At 33.2% G+C, this 21,614-nt stretch overlaps 1 protein-coding gene across 3 annotated transcripts in view; it reads right to left on the minus strand.

Moving 5' to 3' along the window:
• The window catches only part of LOC144843597 (ribonucleoside-diphosphate reductase large subunit-like), a 178,089-nt gene extending 158,556 nt beyond the window's left edge, over nt 1-19,533 (minus strand). For 2 of the 3 annotated variants that reach the window (XR_013612266.1, XM_078700455.1), the window contains exons 1-16: nt 19,373-19,533; nt 18,922-19,010; nt 18,205-18,382; nt 17,034-17,134; nt 16,655-16,754; nt 16,262-16,338; nt 15,842-15,927; nt 15,217-15,358; nt 14,873-14,956; nt 14,412-14,653; nt 13,416-13,617; nt 12,916-13,065; nt 12,144-12,365; nt 11,360-11,572; nt 9,688-9,783; nt 3,691-3,879 (exon numbers count right to left, since the gene is read on the minus strand). Coding sequence is in view for 2 of the 3 variants with exons in the window: in XM_078700455.1 (XP_078556581.1) it covers nt 3,691-3,879; nt 9,688-9,783; nt 11,360-11,572; nt 12,144-12,365; nt 12,916-13,065; nt 13,416-13,617; nt 14,412-14,653; nt 14,873-14,956; nt 15,217-15,358; nt 15,842-15,927; nt 16,262-16,338; nt 16,655-16,754; nt 17,034-17,134; nt 18,205-18,382; nt 18,922-19,010; nt 19,373-19,406 (2,205 nt within the window). In the remaining variant the exon portion in view is untranslated. Of the gene's footprint in view, nt 1-3,690; nt 3,880-7,888; nt 8,126-9,687; nt 9,784-11,359; nt 11,573-12,143; nt 12,366-12,915; nt 13,066-13,415; nt 13,618-14,411; nt 14,654-14,872; nt 14,957-15,216; nt 15,359-15,841; nt 15,928-16,261; nt 16,339-16,654; nt 16,755-17,033; nt 17,135-18,204; nt 18,383-18,921; nt 19,011-19,372 lie in introns of those variants that run through there. The other variant, XM_078700456.1, reaches the window with a different exon arrangement.
• Nucleotides 19,534-21,614: the final 2,081 nt, after the last annotated feature.

Consider the following 21,614-nt stretch of genomic DNA (forward strand, 5'->3'; position numbering starts at 1 on the left):
GCAATTACTGTGAGAATCTCTACGAGCCAATCCACTTTAAGCTGTCTACACTATCAAACTAGTTTGACAAAAAAAAGCGTGATGCCCATATGGTAGTGATATGTCCAAATATGGTAGTGATATGACATCATCATGTCCATATATGGGCACACATCACATTTTGTGCCACATAAAGTTTGATCTAGTGTAGACAGAGCTTTAGTCTGTGGCATACTTTTCTTTTAATTTTACAATTCAATGGGGTTTTTAAGTGTATTTGTATAGTACAATGATTGAAGATTATGAAATAAATTTTAAACTGAATAAATCATAATGAAAAATTATTGATAGATGAATATTCATGACTCTACTAAAATCAAATAGATTTTATGTGTAGTAACATTGATATTCTTTCAACACTTTATAATAGAAAAAGCCCAGCCTGGGATTATTAAGCCCATATTGAAATAGGTACAGTATAACATTATACTAATATTAAAGGGAAAAAGCTGTATACATTTTGCAATAGTTGATCTCAGATCTTAATGTTTTATTTTTATTAAAAATCTTAAATATATTAGTTTAATATTTAATTTTTCTTAAATTATTATTGAAGAATTTTTGTTTGTTGTAACCTCTCGGTGTGGTGTAGATGTTGCATATGAAGAGAAATTATCAATTTTAAAATTTAAAATGAATAATGAAACGGAAAATTTAATGTTAGAGTATTACATCCAGTACCGTAACAAATTCTATTAAAAAGTTTAGTATTTTTTAACAAAAATGGGTCAGCATGCAGATATTTGTCATCAAGATAAAACAGGAAATAAGAAAGAGACAAACACTAATTTATTTGACTTAGTTTTTTCATGGAATAAGATTTTAAAACTCAGAAAAAAATCTGGCTTTAATAAGCTCCATAAACTGGCTAAGGATAAATGGTGGCTATCATTCATAATGTCATCCTAATTCAGATGGAGTCACATTTTATGATCGATTGGTTGAAAGCAAAATAACAAGATTTAGATAAAATTTCCAATGGATCTTTGTAGATTACAGTATACTGTAACTTTATATTTTGATCTAGAATGGGTCAATTCTATTCTAGATCACAATATCATTGTCTAGTTAATATAATTACTAATAACATAGGCCTAAATGTGAAGTTCATAGAGTTTATATACTGGTGTGACCCAATTTCATGTTTAGGTCAAAGTGTAAAGTTCACTACTAACAGTACAAATAAATGGTGTGTCTGAACATTTAAAAATCGGTACTTGTTGCCAAGTTAAAGCAAAAACAACAAGTTGAATACAACACTTGCCAAATTTTATACTACTGATTCAACCACATTTCTAACTCCTCAATACTCTTGTTAAACTTAAAACATTTGTTGTTAACCGCATTCGCAACCTGTACTAATGTGTACGAGTTCGATTAACTGGCAACAAGTAACTGAATTTAAACAAGGGATGTTTATCAATATGAAATGAAAGTTATAAAGATTTCCTTTGTGTTTTAAATGACACATTACACAACTTAGGACCAGAAAGCGGGATGTGCGAAACACTGAAGTTGGCATATAAAGCTCTGTCTACACTCTCATTATCAATCTTTATGTGACAAAAAAACTGTGATATGCCCATATATGGACATGATGATGTCATATCACTACCATATTTAAACATACCACTACCATATTTGGGCACATCACACTTTTTTTGTCAAACTAGCTTGATAGTGTAGACAGAGCTTAAGAAAAGCTACTATAATTTTTAAACGTGTACTGCAAACTTTATATCAAACTGACTACAGCAATTTGTATTTAACATAAATGAGAACAAAATAGAGAGTTACAGTAAAGCTCTGTCTACACTATCAAACTAGTTTGGCAAAAAAAGCGTAATGTACCTAAATATGGTAGTGATATGACATCATAGTGTAGACAGAGCTTTATGGAGTCAACTTGATGATTTTTATGAAAATTACAGACAACTTTAGTGAACTAACAAGGTTCAGACAAAATGCCTAATGTCTATTATTGAAAATTTAGAAATAAACAACTTATGTTGTTATAAGTGAATATGGGTAAAACAAAATAAGAAATTACATTAGGAGTTAATATGCTTCAAAACAGGATAAAAAACACTTGAACATTATTAAATAATTAAGAGTTGAAAAATACATATTTCTAAATAGGGAGGATTTGCATTTTGTTTACAATTTTAAATGAAGTGCAAATACGATGTATTTTATCTGTATTTTAAACAATGTGTTTTATCGGTTTTTTTAAACAAATTTAAACCTTTTTAACTAATTTTATATTTTATTGTGAATTTTTAACTTTGAACAAAAATAATTTCAAATCATGTACTATATTTTACTGTGTTTGACCATGAATAAAGGAATACAGAATAGTATATGTATAAATAATAAATAATGTTTTTTTTTGTTTTGAGTTTGTGTTGTGTACGTTGGATATTGTGCTCCGCCAACAGAATTTCTATGTTTTTTTCTTAAAACAAATGACAATAAATGATACTTGACTTGACTATATATTCTACTATTTTAAAAATAGACCTTCTTTCACAATATTGACAAAATATTGACAAGTTGGCTAATTGCAGTTCACACACAAACACAAACACCAATAGAAAACAATCAAAACAGATCATTAGTAATTGCCACATACAGTTGCAATTGTGTTTACAATTTCAAATGAAGTGTGCATAGGTACTAAAAATAGACCTTCATTCACACTATCATTGACAAAAATATTATTGTACAACATAAATATTTGGCTATTTTCGAAATAGACATTCTTTCACACTATTGAAAAAAGTACTGATAACATTGGGTTAATTGCAGTACACACACAAACGCTTGCCAAGAAAACAACCAAAAATAGTCCATTAGTAATTGTCATATAGTCTACAATTCAAAAACAATTAAAAGTAAATAAAGCAATTGGTTACCAAAACCCTGATTGACCTCTCAACAATATTAGATTTCCTTTTTCAGTCGTGTTTTAAGTTTACGATAAAAAACATATTTTGGACTAGAGGATATAAAAACATGGTCCCTGGAAAACAGCTCAGGAAATTGAATTACACAGCCTTTAGATAAAAAGTTAACATGGTGACCAGACAACGATGAGATGTTTTGATGTGCTTAAGGGCCTTCACTTGAAGCAAGAAAGGCCTCAATAACCGGGGTGTCATAAAAACAATTTATATATTTATTATATAATATTTTTCCACAAATCATGATCACCATGAATGATTTTGCTTTTTTTTTTCAAAACACAAACAAGTATTATACTGTATACAACTTTGTACCCTTGCAAAACTTCAGAGTTTACACACTGGTGCGTCAACACCAGTGTTTGTATGGTGTGCACACATGTGAAAGGGGCATTACTTTGCAGTATGACCAGCTGTTGTTGAATTTCAAAGTTGGTGGTTTAAATGTATGATTCCAACTATGAGCACTCACTGGTTTAACCCAGGTCCCAGAGCTTAAGGGCTCCAGAGCATGAGTATCCCCAACTACCCAGCGTTGGAGGGCCCCTTAGGAGTGCTATTATGAATACTTATTGTGTCAAAAACACTAATGAGAATTCTTTTGATAATTTTAAAAGATTGTTAATGTAAATTGAATAAAAATATTGAACCTACCGTAAAGCAAATGTTTAAATTGTATACAACTTACCGATTTCCATGCATAGAAATGCATACTACTCATTTTGCCATAGTTAGGCTCAGCTATATGTACATTTAGTGACTGGCTCTGATCGATGTATGCTCCTCGATCAGCAGCCATTTTGAGAATGGTCTTCTGGGATATCTCCCATACTGTTTTGTACAGTTTCTTCAAATCATCTGGAACCTCATCTAGGGACTAAACATAAAAAAAAATATTGATTAAAAAATAACATTATAGTAGCCAATTCTTGTTAATATATCTATAATTTGTACAGTTTCATAGGCAAATTCTGTGATACGCTGGCACATATGCATCATATGGGATGGCTGTATCATATCATACAAAAACATTATCCTATGATACTGGACATATGCCACATGGGTAGATACAGTAACTGCTTTACTGAGGAAAAAAAAACACAAATAAATTAAAACTAAAAACATAAGAATTTTATAGGAGGTTCTTTTTTCCACCAAAGCTAGGCTAGTTAGGTTTACCATCATTTCTGGTCTCTAGTTTGCAAAAGGCACATTTGCTTGATATATATTTTTATATCAAAAAAACAAAAAATAACGACAAATATAATCTAAAAATGTATGCATCGGAATTCATCAATCAACACAAACGGAACAGAGCAGCAAAATACATGATTCACAGAGTGTAGTCCATCAAAAATCTGATAAAATCCGCAGAGAACCCACTTGGGAGAAAAGAATTAGTAGATGTTTATTGAATTGAATTATAAATGTGTTTGTGTTGCAGTCATGGTGGTGAATTGCATGTCAAAATAAGTTAGTATTAATATTGTTTTTGATACCAGGCAGTAACATCATGGAAGAACTCAATTCATGTTGGTTAGGTAGTGCCTTGTAATGTGCGCAGTATGTGTTAAGTGTTATAAAGCTGGGTAATTTCAACAAACTCATTGGCCAATTCTTACAAGATATATTGCACGTCGCTCTACTTTATTGATGATAAAATCTTCAGTATTGAGTGAATCTACTTCTGTATCTTACTGTAATACCCTCTATAAAGCTCTGTCTAAACTTTATGTGATGTTCCCATATATGGACATGATGATGTCATATCACTGCCATATTTGAGCATATCATTACCATATTTGGGCATCACACTTTTCACACAAACTAGTTTGATAGTGTAGATAGAGCTTAACTCTCCCAAAATCAGACTTTTCCCGAGGTCCACAATATTTTTGTTTTCCATTAAAATGAGAATATCAGAATTTCTGGAAAACCAGATATACAGTATTAGGCAAGCCAGATGGTGTTGGGAAAGTTGACTGTACTACCAAATAAAAATTATTTACAATTATTCTATAAAAAGAAATTGACAGTCACACCCAGTCATTCTCTTTCGAGGATTTGAAAAGTACTTATTGACAGGATAATTAGCAAGTGTCTAATATAAAATGTCCTTCAAAAATCTACAATAGGATATTACAATTATTCCACTAATTGCCTTTAATTTTAGTTTAGGGACCATATGCCAAAATAATTCTACTGCAGTAACTACATGTTTTACTGCAATAACTTTTACAAATAAATATTATATTATTATATAGTGTTTGAAGGTTTGCATTGCAAATGTTGATATAAAGTTTGCGGTACACCACATGTATATAGTTGAACAGTTTCTCGATGTTTCAATGAATTTTCTTTGATCGTCTTCAAGAGCCTTCAAATAGTAGCTTAGTATTACAAAAAAAAATAATTATACCTATCTGTTTATACTACTTTGTGCAATATATTCATTTTAAACATTTCAGTAGCACTAGAGATGTACATTTTTATCTACCACTATCAATCCTTTGCTAAAGTACTGTAGCAAAATGAATAACCCAACTAGCAAGGGGTTTCGTTTTTTTTAAATTAAATAATTCTACAAAACTTTATTACAGAAATTTACAGTTTAAGTACCCTTTGCAAGATTAAAAAATAACTATTAAAAAAATTTTTTTAATCAAATTGTTAACAAACAAGCTAGTTTTGAAATTTTCAACTAGTTAATATGAAAAATCTATTAGCAAATTGCTTGTTTTTCGATACTCTGCAATTTTTCTGTATTGTATTGTAGTAAATCATGATGATTTAATGTGTCACTGTCAACAAGCCAAATTTCATATCTCAGGTTATAAGCATGAATAATAAAGTTTACCTTAAGTTTAAGAGTTGGTTGAAGGTTCCAGACAATATCAATCAAATCAAAAAACCATTTGAATACGCAAACAGGCAAACTGACCTGACATGATTTCATTTGGATCGCTCCCGATCAAAACAAGGTGCGTCCTCACGTAGCCTTCGGCATCAAAACTTAGCGAGACGTTAAAAACCAGGAAATTCGCATGATTTGCAATAGAAGTCAAGTCAAAATGTTGTGACATGAAGTTGTTTTTCCTCCAAATGTGAAAATCATTATTTTTAGATTTCAACATGCATTTTAATTCTACAATTTTTCAGTTAATTTAGTTTTTAAATTGAATGATAATTCAAATTAAAACTTAAAAACTATTCATGTTGAAACAACAACAATTTATTTCGGAGTTTTAACCTAAACTGGTTAAAATCAATGAATGGCAACCAGCCAGGCAAAACAGCCTATTGGGAGTGACATGATTTCCAGGCACTTGGTTATACCCAATGCTTCAGGAAAATGTCAAGCAAAACAAAATAAAGGACCTTGATATCAAAAGCAAATGTGTGATTGATAGCAATTCTACTTCAAGGGATCTAGTCTAGAAACTACAACATTATAGGGATATAGCCATAACTATATATAATAGCAAATATGATAGCAATTTAATTTGATAAAGGGATCTAGTCTAGAAACTACAACATTATAGGGATATAGCCATAACTATATATAATAGCAAATATGATAGCAATTCAATTTGATAAAGGGATCTTGTCTATAAACTACAACATAACAGGGTTATATCCATAACTATATATAATGTAATAGCTAAATGGGTGAATACAGGTTTGGATTTTAAGTGTACTGTACTTGCGAGTTTTGCATGTTAATTTAACTGCTGAGGTAATAACTGGGAAAAAACACTCAATTAGCCCAAAAAACAATAAGCATGGTTTGAATAATACTATAATATAATACTATCATAATGATTTAAAATCTTTAGCCTCCAAAACTTTAATTTCTCGGAGACTATTTTTATCATACATCCATTACCACATTATGCCAAATATAGTTTGTAAGTAAATAATTTAATCTGAAAAATTGAAATACAATTATAAAATTTACTAAAAATCAATCATTAATACGCTTATCTTATATTAATAGCTTATAATAATAATAATAGACATTTGCATCTATAAATAAATCAGTGTGCTCTTGGTAATTACCATACAAGGAATGAAGCCAAAGTGCGAGCTTACTAGGTTAACATTAACAAAGCCACATATTATACAAGTGGTTCTAGATTGCAGTGTAATTAGTGGTCATGTAGCGAGTTCTAAATTGATATGCCCTTGTATGTATACAGTATAATGCAATAGATGGGTTAGTGTTAGCTCATCTCATCAACTACCTGCTTTCTTCCGTTAGTTCACTAGTGATAATCATGCTGTGCTTTAATCTAATCCTTGCAATTATTAGTTAATATAAATAATTAGTACCAAAATATAAATCTGCGATAAATCTTTAAGTCCATCTAATAATACACACAATATTCTATAAATATAGCAACAAATCTATTTCAAAACCATTAAAATATCTAATTATAAAATGTTATTTATGAAACAAATGTGGACTTTTAGTTGACTATTACCACAAATTGTTAGAATACTGTACTGTATATTTGGAAAATGTTAAGGATTTTATTTTTTTATTCTTAATTAATCTCAGGTGAATTTACTCACAGAGGACTTTTTTTCTTTTTTTATTAATTTATTTATACTGGGTTATGATCAGTGGCTTTACTAGTACACCGGGGTAACCTCCTATTCGTCTAGAAAGATGTACTAGGTTCTTTAAAGTACATATGAGCTAGATGTGTACACTGGACCTACGGTTTATAGTCCTTATCCGAGAAGACTTGTTCTACCACCAGAACCATGAAGCGAGTGAGCCTCGAACCCTTGCCGATGTTATGGCTTTGTCATTACGGTTCCACTGTCTTAACTGCTAGGCCACTCACTCGTCTGGTACTGTAATCCTGTTAACAGGACATACACAAGTTGCTTGTACAAAACCACAGTCTTATTACAGTCTTTGGGAGTGGCTCAACAAAATCAAATAAATGCCTAGAGATTAGCAACTCATCCAATCTGCTTCCCTAAGAGCTGAGACCTACTTTATACAGCATGAAATAAGATACTGTATTGTACTCAATAAGAATCGTGGATTAATGAGCAATAACTCAGTTCAGTTGAGACTCGACTAACTCAGGACTTTGGCGCCTCCTATCCTAATAAAGAAACTACAACCAGCGGGCATAAACGACAACTAACGACTAAAAGGACAAAACTAATGCCTGGGCAAAAAAAAAAATGATGGCAAAAAGTAGGAGTGAACACACTGTGATGTCAAGTGGCAATATACTGCAACGCTACCAGCTGTGTCACAATTAAATAAATCAAAAGAAAGCTTTTTTTTAAAATGTCAACATTAACACTCCTTTTCTTCTACGCTTAGAAGAGTTATGTAAACTTTACGCTAACAAGGCAAATAAAAATGATTGTTTTACTGACAATCTAAGCAACAACTTCCGTACGTATACGTCAACTATCACAACAATAATTAGGTCTGGACTTTTATGAAGAATTCAAAAATGTATTTTCTAGGCTGTACAATGAACGGTCTGTACAATGAACGGTCTGTACAATGAACGGTCTGTACAATGAACGTCTTCTTTATCCACCGTCCCTAAAGCTCGCTAATGAGGATAAAATGCGATTGGACGTTATGAATAATATTCTGTCTGGTACGCATCAGAATTTGCGTAAACACCAGGCTGATGACCCCCATAATCTACAGGTTTTAATGTAACTCGAATGACACACTCAACATTTGTATGTTATTTGAAAAACAGGAAGATAGTAATTTGCGAGAACAAGTAAATTAAATCTAAATTGGGAAAAGTTTTAAAAAATGAGGAGAGTGATGTCATCTATTTGTCACTGTTTTTCTTCCTAAATTAAGTCGATGACAAATTTTTTGCCCACTCGTAATGAATAGAATATTAAGTCTTCCTGTGATACAAAGAGTTAAGAAAAATGTAAACTTGACGAAAACTGACGATGCTATATCTATTTCAAAGCAAAGGTCAGGTTTTAAGCACACACATCTTAAAAATTGAGTTATTTATATAACAGTTTATTACTCCACTAAGGGGACACCTTAGTCTCCCTTAATAGGGGTGTACCCTAAACAGGTGTCCCAAGGGGTTCTATTATATCAAAAATAAGTACAGGTAACATCCTCTAAAGTCTCCATATTTTCTGATAATTTTAATAGCTTGAACAGTATATCGATTCTTGTTGTTTATTCATTTATTTAGTATAGTGAATGGATGCACCCACTAAACTAGTAGTAAAGTATAAATGACATGGCTCGTGTAATTTATGTGCTGGGAAGAGGTGAAAGATTTTGAAGGTGGGCGATACCACCCACCTTCAAGGTCTTCCATCTAGTCTTCCCACTTAGCCTAATTTCAACCCTGCACCCATTCTAAATAACCTCTGCATAACAAAATTGACATTTTTATGATATAATTAATTTGTATGATGACTTTTGAATGGTTATATATTTGTATAGTATGTACAAGCTCAATGCAATTTCTTATGTCCAGATGAATAAAAAATTTAACTTTGTAAATTTTTTCTCCACCCACCTTTTACGTGACGACATCCCTTGACGTCTCTAGCTACATCCACAAAATGAGTAATGAAGATTTAAGAAATCAACAAGACAGTTGAGAAAGTGACAACTTAATGGACAAATTACTTGAATTCCTGTATAAATTCTTACCTGTACAGAACCGCCAGACTCAATCAGTCGGTTCTTCATTGCGTCACTCCAGAAGCCCTTTTCAGTAAGGTCCTTTAACAAATGCTGATTCACAATCTAAAATTAACAAGCAAGGTTATTGTAATTAATTTTTAATTTAAGCAAAGACATGAATTGTCAAAAATAACAATTTAACATCATAAAGAATGCCTTGGGGTTAATTGGGTAGGTGACAAAACAGGGGCAGAGTGCTGTGACAGAGCTAGACATGTTATCAGGCTTAAAGGTTTTAAATTGCAAGGCTGGTACAGTAACAGAAACATTTGTTCTTAGAAACGTTCGTTCTTCCTTCTAAGACTGTAATTGGATAGGTGACAAATCATGGTCGCATTATAACCTAGAAAACCCTAGCAGACGACTTTCGATTCCAAACCTGGAGCGGATTCAGGGGATGTGGTTGTATCCCTAATAGATCATGGATCTACGAATGTGATTAATGAATGTGTGAATGGAATACTGTATGTTTAAGCATACATTCACACAGTCAAATCAATAGAAATTATAGAATATACTTCAGTAAGGCTCTGTCTACACTACCAAACTTTATGTCATATCACTACCATATTTGTGCACATCACTTTTTTGTCAAACTAGTTTGATAGTGTTTAAACATATAAAAAATCTTGCCAACAAACAATAAAGATAAAGACAGGAAATCCCAAGTATAAACAAAACAGACTTTTATGTTTTACCCGGACATCTAGACAATCTCTCAGGATTATAGTACAATCATGTGCCAAGTTGACGCGGCAGCGTAACCCACAAAACGACTCACTATTGTTGAGTCAAGAATCGAATATCAATCAGTGAACACAATTACCGCTCGGGTTTAGGTAAAGTTACCTCTTCCGTTTATCATATTTTACAATTTTGTACTTAATTATATGACTAGACAATACCAGTTGAATGTCAGACAATCTGTTGTGGTTATAATAGATTCAGCTGTAACTTATGTACCATGGCAGAGTATAATCCCATGCGAGTATAATCTCCCCCGGGCTTAATTTAGGTTCAATTCAGACACAACACTATTTGTAACCCAAGTACAGTACCACCACCTAATCATAATCTCTTTGGGACTATATACTCAGTTATATACAGTAAACTCTCCCAATACCAGACACCAATGGGCTGGCCCAAAAAGACTGGTTTTCTGGAAGGTCTGGTATTTGGAATGCGTTTCTAATGGTAAAAATGAATTTGTGACCTTTTTGGACTTCAAGAAAAGTCTGGTATTGGGAGAGTTTCCGGTTTTCAGAGAGTCTTGTATTAGTTGAGTTGACTGTATAGCATATGGACTATTTTTGTTGTTGACCATATTTAATGAGGGTGATCCATCCAGCAATTGCTGATCATTAGGGACCCTCAGAGGTTCACAAGACAAACATATACACAAGATGCTCTACATAAACAGTCTTATTACAAGTCTTTGGGAGTGGAGTTGTAATTTTGTCATTAGAAAAAATCCTGATATATGACTGGATTTGAACCCAGGACCCTTGGATTGGTAGCCAAGCATCATAACCACCAAGCCACAACTCTACTTGGCGCAACACATTTCCCCATTTCTAGCTGTGTTGTATTATCGTTGCAGTTTATATAACCATCAATAGAGACCGAAATTTCAACATACCTGAAATTCACCCGAAAGCACCCTTCGAGTGTAGATGTTAGTTGTGTAAGGCTCAATGGATTCGTTGTTTCCCAATATTTGTGCAGTGGATGCGGTCGGCATCGGCGCTAGCAGTAGACTGTTTCTTACACCGTATTTTGCAATATCTTCTTTAAGCGTCTTCCAATCACAAAGGTCGGTTGGTGTTACACCCCACATGTCATATTGAAGGACCTGATTATACAAACGTGTGAATGATTAAGATGAGGAAACTGGCATCTATATGTTCATTACAATAAAAATACAATTTTCTTTTTCTTTCAAAATGCAGTAGTTTGGTTGTATCGTGGTGATTGGAGAAACCGACTAGTGTTTTTTTCTGTGACGAAATTGCATTACACAATTAAGCAATCCGCTAGTTATATATTCATATTGCTAGTTGACAGTTTTAAAACTGGTTGTAATTTATTTTTAATAGTTACTTTTTAGTCTAGCACATACTGCATTATTTTACAGTTAATTTTTAAAAACACGTCTGTCTTCTGATTGCTACTTGGGTAGCTAATCTGGCAAGTTAGAATTTGTGAAAACTAGCAAACCTTTGCTAGTGGATAAAAAAGGTTTTTTTTTTTTTTTTTTCGCGCCTGTTCTTTACAGAATTATTTTACAGAAACAAAACAATCTTTCATTTCATTTATTTCAATATCATCCTCAATATTATCCAGCCTTAGCTGAATTACAAAGATATTTACATTTTCTCAATATTAAAATTTGTATAAAAGTATAAAACCAATGATAATCTTACCCCTTTACTAACAGGTGAACCTTCATAGGTCTCGTAAGGTCCAAGCTCCTTAGCGATCTCACAGCTAGCTTCTAGACTTGCATGGTAGATTGTTTCAAAGATTTGGATGTTGAGGTTTTGTGCTTCTTCACTCTCAAATGGAAAGCGCATCAGGATAAACGCATCCGCTAAACCCTGAACACCGATGCCAATTGGACGATGTCGCATATTACTCTTCCTTGCCTAAGTTTATAAAATTAATAATAATCATACATAAATAAAATACATTTTGGATAAGCAATACAGTACCAGTTTGATATATATTCAATCAATACATTTTGATACTTAATACAATATTTTGGATAATCAATCAATACATTTTTGATACTCAATACAACACATTTTTTGTCTTGATTACCAATAGTAAATTAATCACTGTCCTATTAGATAGGTGGAAATCCGCCGGATACAGGGGCTATTTGTGAACCAGTTTTTACCAGGGTAACCCCCTATTCGTTTTGAATGATGAACTGGGTTCTTTTAAAGTGCACACGGTTTATAGTCCTTATCCAATGTTGTTAGGTACGGTAAATGGAGCCACTGCCTTAACCGCTATTTAACTCTCTTTTAATAATCAAATACAATATTTTTGATAATCCACCAATACAACAATCAATATTTATTGATTATCAATACACAATGCACATTTGATGGATAATCAACAAATAAAATTCATATTTAGTGTGAACCATTGAAAGAGTACAATTGGGCCATATGTTTTTAACTAACTTACCTCAGGAACGGGATAGTAGTTTACTTCAATAATCTTGTTTAAATTTCTAGTTATCACTTTGGTAACATCAGCAAGTTTTTTAAAGTCAAATGTTCTATCATTGTTTACAAATCTTGGAAGAGCGATGGAAGCTAAATTGCAAACAGCCACCTAAATATGTAAACAACATCATTTTATTATTATTTCAGATTTTTTATTTGTTATTTGTTTCCCATTTACTACGTTATACATCTATGTATTTTTAAACACAGATGTTCAAGCCAAAATAAGATATCTTGGGCCAGCTTGGGATTTCCGGTTTTGGGAAATTTGACTTAGCACAATGAATATAATTGCCTCTGGGGACTCGCTGCGTGACACATTTTAGGCCAAGTTAGGGATCTTTATAGAAATTTGATTGCTAAATGTGAGTCGACGTTTGTTAGTTCTCCGAACGATGAAGGTTTGTTGTAACAAATTCCTTTAAAAAATACAAACATCAAGATTAAAATTGTACCTACCTCATCTGGGCTAGAGTATTCTACGATTTCTGTACACAGATTACTACATTTAATAGTGCCTAAGTTCTGTTGATTGCTCTTTCTATTACAACTGTCTTTATACAGCATGTATGGCGTGCCTGTTTCAGTCTGTGCCTCTATGATTGCATACCAAACTTGCTGGGCTTTCACACTTCTTCTTGCACGGCCTTCTTTTTCGTATCTACATTAGAAATATTTATTAATATTTGTTTTGCTAAAATACTTTCTAAAAACATCATTACGGTTTTTACTTCAGTTAAAATTTGATTTGCATGGCCATGTTAACGTGCTGAGATGGACACTTGCAAAGAATGGTAGTGGAATCTCTCAAAAGTGTTATAAATGCAATTCAATAGTAGAAAAAGTTTCCAGTTAGGGACACTGAACTTAGAACTTCCAGTTATGGAGTCTGGATTTGGAAGAGTTGCCAGTTAGGGACACTGAACTTAGCAGAGCTTCCAGTTATGGAGTCTGGATTTGGAAGAGTTGCCAGTTAAGGACACTGAACTTAGCAGAGTTTCCAGTTATGGAGTCTGGATTTGGAAGAGTTGCCAGTTAGGGACACTGAACTTAGCAGAGTTTCCAGTTATGGAGTCTGGATTTGGAAGAGTTGCCAGTTAGGGACACTGAACTTAGCAGAGTTTCCAGTTATGGAGTCTGGATTTGGAAGAGTTGCCAGTTAAGGACACTGAACTTAGCAGAGTTTCCAGTTATGGAGTCTGGATTTGGAAGAGTTTCCAGTTAAGGACACTGAACTTAGCAGAGTTTCCAGTTATGGAGTCTGGATTTGAAAGAGTTGCCAGTTAGGACCTGGAATTCTGGTTATTGGAAGAGACTCCAGTTAGGGACACTGAAGCAGTGTTTCCAGTTATGGAGTCTAGATTTAGAAGAGTTTCCAGTTAGGGAGCCTGGTATTTGTACGAACTGTCTGGTATTGGGAGAGTTGACTGCACTAAGAACAAGAAATTGACATACTTAAGATACAGGTCCTCAAATTCTTGACCCCACTTATCCTCCAGTCCAGGGCATTCATGAGGACACATGAGTGACCAGTCACCATCACTCTCAACACGTTTCATAAACAGATCTGGAATCCAGAGACCGTAGAAGAGATCTCTTGCACGGTTTTCTTCAGCACCAGTGTTCTTCTTTAGATCCAGGAAGTCAAAAATGTCAGCGTGCCATGGCTCTAAATAAATTGCGAAGGCACCAGGTCGCTGCAAAAAGAAAAATTCACAAGAGTTAAAGATATGCTGCTATGTTTATACAACTGTAAAAACAGGCCCTGTGTTGGTGAAGTAGCCAATTGGTGTTCACTCGGACACAAAGAAAATAGATTTGGTAAATTGAGTGCGACTTTTACAAAACATTTTATACTTAGTATAGTATTAGATCGATTGTTGATGAGTGGACTATATAAGATTACTATTATATACCTTGTTACCACCTTGATCTACATATCGCGCTGTGTTGTTGTATACCCTTAACATTGGCACTAATCCATTTGATTGGCCATTTGTCTGTAAAAAGTGGAAAATAAATCATGGATAAAACAGTTTGTCATATTTAAAAAATATATTTTATTCCTATACATACAGTAAATCACTAAAATAATGCTTATTTGAATTATATGCTTCTAATAGCCCTTACACATCGTCTAGTAAAACATGGGAATACCGGGGCGCAAAACAAACAAAAACAGTGGTGTTGACACCCCGGTATGTGGATCCTTTGCCATTTTTAAGGTGGTGTGAAAGAGGTACAAGTAAAAGCTACTTACCCCTGCAATGTAGCTCCCAGCTGCACGGATACAATGAACATTAACGCCAATGCCACCAGCAGTCTTAGAAATCAAAGCACATTGTCTCAAGGTGTCGTATATACCATCAATGCTATCATCTGACATCGTGAGAAGGAAGCAACTAAAAAAATAATATTAAAATCTAGTTAAGTTGATATAAAGTTTGCAGTACACCATGTAGATCAGTTCTGAAAAGAACTGTTGAGTTTCTCGACATTTCGATCAATATGCTGTGATCATCCTCAGGTCCTCAAAGCATATTGATCGAAACATCGAGAAACAGTTCTTTTCATAACTAATATATGTGGTTTACCGCAAACTTTATATCAACATTTGATTTCGCCATACAAACCTTCAAACAATATAAATCTAGTTATGTTTAGACACTTTTATGTGTATATCTTTTGTGCAATTTACTTTTAATTAAATTTAATTTATAAAATCTTATCCAAACATGGTTTGAAAGCAAGGCATCTAAAATCATACTGAATTCTGGTTAGGACAACTTTTTCTCATTCTTGCCGTACAGCATAGTCCCGTGGGTAAAAAAATATTTTGTTTTAAAGTACCAGTAAAATGATTTGTTTCATCAGTTTAAATTTACCTTGACAGTTGAGGGCGGTTTGTACCAGCGTTGAAAAGTGTTGGGGAGGCATGTGTGAACCATTTTTCTGACATAAGGTTGTACGTCTAAGAAAAAGAGATGAAGTTATAATTACTGTATGATAACATCTTGTATTTGATAACATGAACAATAAATTTTAATAATTAAAAAAAAAAACTGTATCAATTTCGAACTTGCATCAAAACAGTGCATAATAAAACAGAAAATGTACCTATGTATGGACATGTTGATGTCATATCATTACCATATTAGGGTATATCACTGTCATATTTGGGCACATCACACTTTTTTGTCAAACTAATTTGATAGACAGAGCTTAACACTCTTTTAAAGGTTTATTCAAGACAAATGTTTTGGTAAGACTAAGAGTGCAAAATGTCGCCCTCAAACCATCCGTACCTCTATAGCAGCATCAATGTCTTTATGATGAATGCCAACAGCCACTCTCATCAACATGTGCTGTGGACGTTCAGCAACTGCAATGTACAAGACATGTTATGAGTTAAATTATCTACTTTACACTTGTAAATGGTAAACTAAACAAGTTGTCCAACAAGTGTGTTTGCTTGGAGGCTCAAACCAATAAGATATAATAACACTCAAATAGTATGTAAACCTACCAGTAGAACAACATTTAGGGGAAACTTTCTTATGAAACAAATGAGGGACAATTAACATGAAAGGCAACCCATATTAAAGGGCACTTTGTTGGGTCTTAGAGGTAACCCTGTAATAGGGGTTCAACTGTATAGTGTTTATTCCCATCATTTCTAAAGCCACAAACCCACTCACCTTTTCCATCTAGCTTTAAAAGATACGATCTTTCTAGAGTTTTGAAACCAAAGAAATTGTAACCATAGTCTCGGTCGTAAATAATGGCAGAGTTCAAACGCTGAAAAGAAAACAAATCGTTTGTGAATATTTTAGGAATATGCAGTCATGCCAGTAATATTTTTTTTTAATAAATTCTATTTTATTTTACAGTATGTGAAATATCTTGAGGGCGCTATCATACTCATGACCAATTGAAAAAAAAAATTAAATTTGTTTCCTATGATATGAATATTGTGATTAACATGTAACATGTATTCTTGCTTTATCTTTTCACATGAAATTAAAAAAAATATTTGATAATTTGTTTTTATTATCAATTCATCATTTAAACACATACCTCTTTATTGTCTACTATAATTTCGTAAATTTCGTCAGAGATCATCGGCGAAGGTTTCTTGTTCCGTGGATTAACGTATGTATAAAGATCATGCATCACATCTGTAAAAGAATTATCAATGAAGGTAACTGCAAAATTGAAATTTTTAAAAATTGGCTGATATGGTATTCAAATTTAAAACACAATCACAGTTGTACGAATGCGCACTGGGCCAATTGCAGGACAGGAAGTTGGTACGATCATAGGATTTTGTTAATAGGAATTACTTAAAGACCCCTTCCCTGCAATTTTGGACGTTTTCTGGAAAATAATACATATATATCACTTTAAAAACATTAAACCATGTCATTCCTTGTCTTAAATGTACGTTTTATGGTAAATTATGATAAAAAGTGAGAAACAATGCACTACCTAAGTAGCTCGCGGCGATCGACCTCTCGTGGACGGTCTTAGGCCTAGCCTAGCTAGGCTTAGTTTTGTAGGCCTAGCTGGTAAACATCGGTAACGTACGAACATCGTACGCTAGCTATATACCTAGCCTGACGTTGTATAGTTGCTGCATTAATTGTCTTTCTATTTTTGCCAGACTCCGTTGATACAAATTGGGGAAAACCCGGTATTTTCGCTAAAAAGTTAGGAGTCTTCCATTTGTTTTGACCTCACGATCGATCGAAAAGTGGGCGAATTACAGTTGAAAAACAAAAATATCAATCCGCGCGCAATGCATTTTGGGATTTATAGCGGGCCGCTATAATTATTAGAATCGACTTATTTTTCACATTTTTAACCGTTTAAAGACGAAAAAAGTTATCGCAATAGGACCATATAGTATTATTTTTACATCAAATATAGTTTGTGATCTTAAATTAGATCTAAAAAACGTAGGGAAGGGGGCTTTAAGACAATGCTGAGAACAAGTTTGATTATCAACATATGAGTATACTATTAAACAAAGGTTTATTGTTTTTTTATTATTTCATAACTGCATAGAAATGCGAGGCAGCAGTTTGTAGTTTGACAAAAAAGTGTGATGTGCCCAAATATGGTAGTGATATGCCCAAATATAGTAGTGATCATTATATCCATATTATATACGGGCACATAATATAAGTGTTTAGGCCTGAAACTTTATAGATTGGGCTGACTTTCTCTGAATCATATCAGACCTTACCACTAAAAACCTTCTTTGTTTCCTTGTGTAGGTTAGAAACAGCAATTCGTGCAGCCAAGACGGCGTAATCAGGATGTTTGGTTGTCATAGTGGCTGCTGTCTCGGCCGCCAAAGTGTCCAGTTCAACAGTGGTCACACCTGGATAAATACCGCTGATTACCTTTTGAGTGATGGCAGCCTATTGTTAATAAACGAGACAATTACTAAATGGTGTGTGTGTAGTTTTTAAATGGTTCTTACCTTTAAGTGAATCATGAGGCAAGTGAGTTAGTACTCGTATTGACTGCCTCCTCTCTTGGATGTGTTAATGTTTTTGTCATATGATTGTTTGAATCTATTTATAGTAGTACTGTCTATAACATGTTGTGGTAGTGCGTTCCATTTGTCTATGATTTTTGTGTCAAAAAAAGTGTCTCTTGTTTTGGTGCTGTGCCTGGATTTTGATGGTGTTTGGGAGTGGCATCCTGGTTTGTGACGGATGGAAAAGAAGGTTGTAACGTCAAGGTCATCAAATCCATTTCTGGGATGAAAGTAAAACTCTCAAGTGTGTTTCAATTGATCAGTGGCAAATTTTATATTAATTTTTGTTTTTTTAAAAAAAAAATTAAATACACAAAATTGTTTGTGCCACAAAATGCACCCCTGTTGATTATGGCCATAGGAAATGATATTGTAATGCAGGTATTTATTTGACTACTTGGTTGGGATCTTTCTTACCGCATCTACAAAGTCAGTATTCAGTTTATAACATAATTTGTCAACTCTTGATGTTACTTTGTCAAACATGACCTTCTCACTTCGACCATCTGAAATAAAACAAGTCAAATTCATTGTAATAATAATACATGGGCCAACAGATTTATAAGCAGAACAAAGAATTGTTCCTTTTATTTTAACAAAAAAGTCCACAAAGTTCCTATTTTTAGGCTCTTAGTCTTACTTAGTCTGGCCTAAACTAAAATATGCATTAGGCCTATGCTACCAGACATATTTAACCATTGGCTCTAGCATATTAGTAGACTAGATCTGCTGTAACCTAGATCTAGGGCCTAGGCCCTATTTTGCTGAGCTAGCCTAGCTAGCCTAGGTCCAGGCCCAATCAATTCATTAATATTATCATAACAATGCAATGTATATGCCTATATATATAACATTTTAGCTTACATACCTCGCTTTACAACATACATAGCAGCAGGAGACATGATTTACTTTCTTCTCTTTGTATATCAAGAAAGAAAAACACAAACAAACGGAAAATAACGGAGTACACTTCAACCGATAACCGATAACCTTCCCGCTAGGATTTCAAGCGCGAAATGTACAAGAAAACTGTAATAGGCGCGCGAGTCACACTGCACAATGAAACGATTACTTCCGGGGTGATCATTGACGTTTCACCGTCGTTTTGACCAATCATGGAGGAAGTAAATAATGGACCAATAGAGACAACAAAGAGCGCGAAGTTCAACTTCAAATTCAACGATTACACAATCGATCACAAATAAAATGAAATACTGCCCCCAATTATCAATAAAAGCGAATTTATTTATCGAATGGTGGTGTGAGAAAAATCACCTTGTCCTCGAGACTCTATATTGACATCAGAATCAAGAAAACAAGTGGGCCTAGTCATGATGTTGTTAATAATGATGGCGAAACATAAAATCCTAATAATTCTACAAATCAATGGTTCTTAGCGTGATATCGTTTTGTTATGCCGTACTAAAGGTATCATAGGCCTAATAAGTCCGAGTCGTGGTAATATAGGCCTACGTAGCTTGTATTATTATTTTGCTTACAACAATCTTAAATAATCAATTGAATAGAACAAATCCTCATCATATTACATTTTAAAATCAATTTTAAATCACTTATAAATAAACCAAATGCAATATTAATTTCATTCATGAATATATTAATTTATATTACTTGTACTATACTATTGTGTTGTTTTTGGTACCATTATTATCTGTTCTGTAGTGTATGAAACAACAAATTTCCAATCTTTATGCTTTTTTATGAGTTATTGGACAATGAAACTTTTTGAAAAAAAATGTTTGTATTGAATTTGATAAGTTACTCATGCGATAATAATTATAGGCCCTAATGTTTTAACATTCACACTCAAACAAGTAAATAAAGTTTACTTACAAGTCGCAAAGTACAACACATTCTATAACCCTCAGCTGGATCAATTATCTCCAGAGATGTGTGTGATAAACCCTCCATCAGAGGTTATCTATAAAAACAAGAGAATGTATTTAAAACGCCGTATGTAGGTAGGCCTATCACTCATGACATGACAGTACTTGAAAAAAATGAGGACAAAAAAGTCTAATCAACAATTAGACACACAAAACACAAGACAATCACTTTTTGACAACGCGTTTGATTGTACGTTATATACATAATACTTTGTTCATATACTGTTATACAGTGAGTCTGCAAAAAGTATATTTTTATGTATTAGTTTTTTCCGTTTCCGATTTTTTAAAAATATTTTGACATTTTATTTCAATCCACCTTTCTCTTAGAATGGAATACATAAAATTTAATTTTAGATTTAAAGATGTATTGTCCCTTAACACAAAAAAATGAAGGTCAAAATATTCTAAATTTAAATTGGCCATATCAAAATAATATTAAAGTTATTCACTTTAAGTCGAAAATTTGAGCCAAAAACAAGAAGTTTACGTAATTAACAGGTAAATTAATTTGATTACATTTCGTCTGGAAAATCATCGCGAGCGAAAGTAAACAAAGATTTCAAACCACGAGTATGCATTATGCATATGCTAATTAAGATTGTTTACAACTTGTCATGGTTGAGAAGGTGTTTTCACACAGACCGCAAGGAAGTTTTATGATTATGCATACAGAGTAGCCAAACAAGCGCGTTGCATTATGAGATATGTTTTGATCGAAAACTTTGACTGGAAGTCAAAGTTATTTTTTAAACAAAAAAACGTCTGTATTTCAGTTAAATGATTTTTTTTTCGACTAATTTTTGGTGAAAGTTAATAACTATTATGATACTTCAAAATGACCCACTTTTTTTCGAAATATTTTATTTTTTATTTTTTTGGAATTAGACAAAGGGACAATACATCTTTAAATAAACATTTAGTATTTAGGCCCGACTTCTTGTCGGATAGCTGTATGTCCAGTGTACACGAAAATGTGCACTTAATTTTACATACCGTATTTATTTGAATAAACGCCTTCTCCTAATAAACGACACCTCGTAACACCCCTCCCCCATAGAACATCATTTTAAATAAATGCAATATATACACAATATTGTATATGTTTCAACACATTTCTATTTGTAGTAGTAGAATTCATTGATTGACATGATCTACAATTTACCAAGCATTGATGACAATGTTTACTGTATGTTGTCACTTCTC

The sequence above is a fragment of the Antedon bifida genome, chromosome 5, assembly GCF_963402885.1.
Source record: "Antedon bifida chromosome 5, ecAntBifi1.1, whole genome shotgun sequence".
NCBI lineage: Eukaryota > Metazoa > Echinodermata > Crinoidea > Comatulida > Antedonidae > Antedon > Antedon bifida.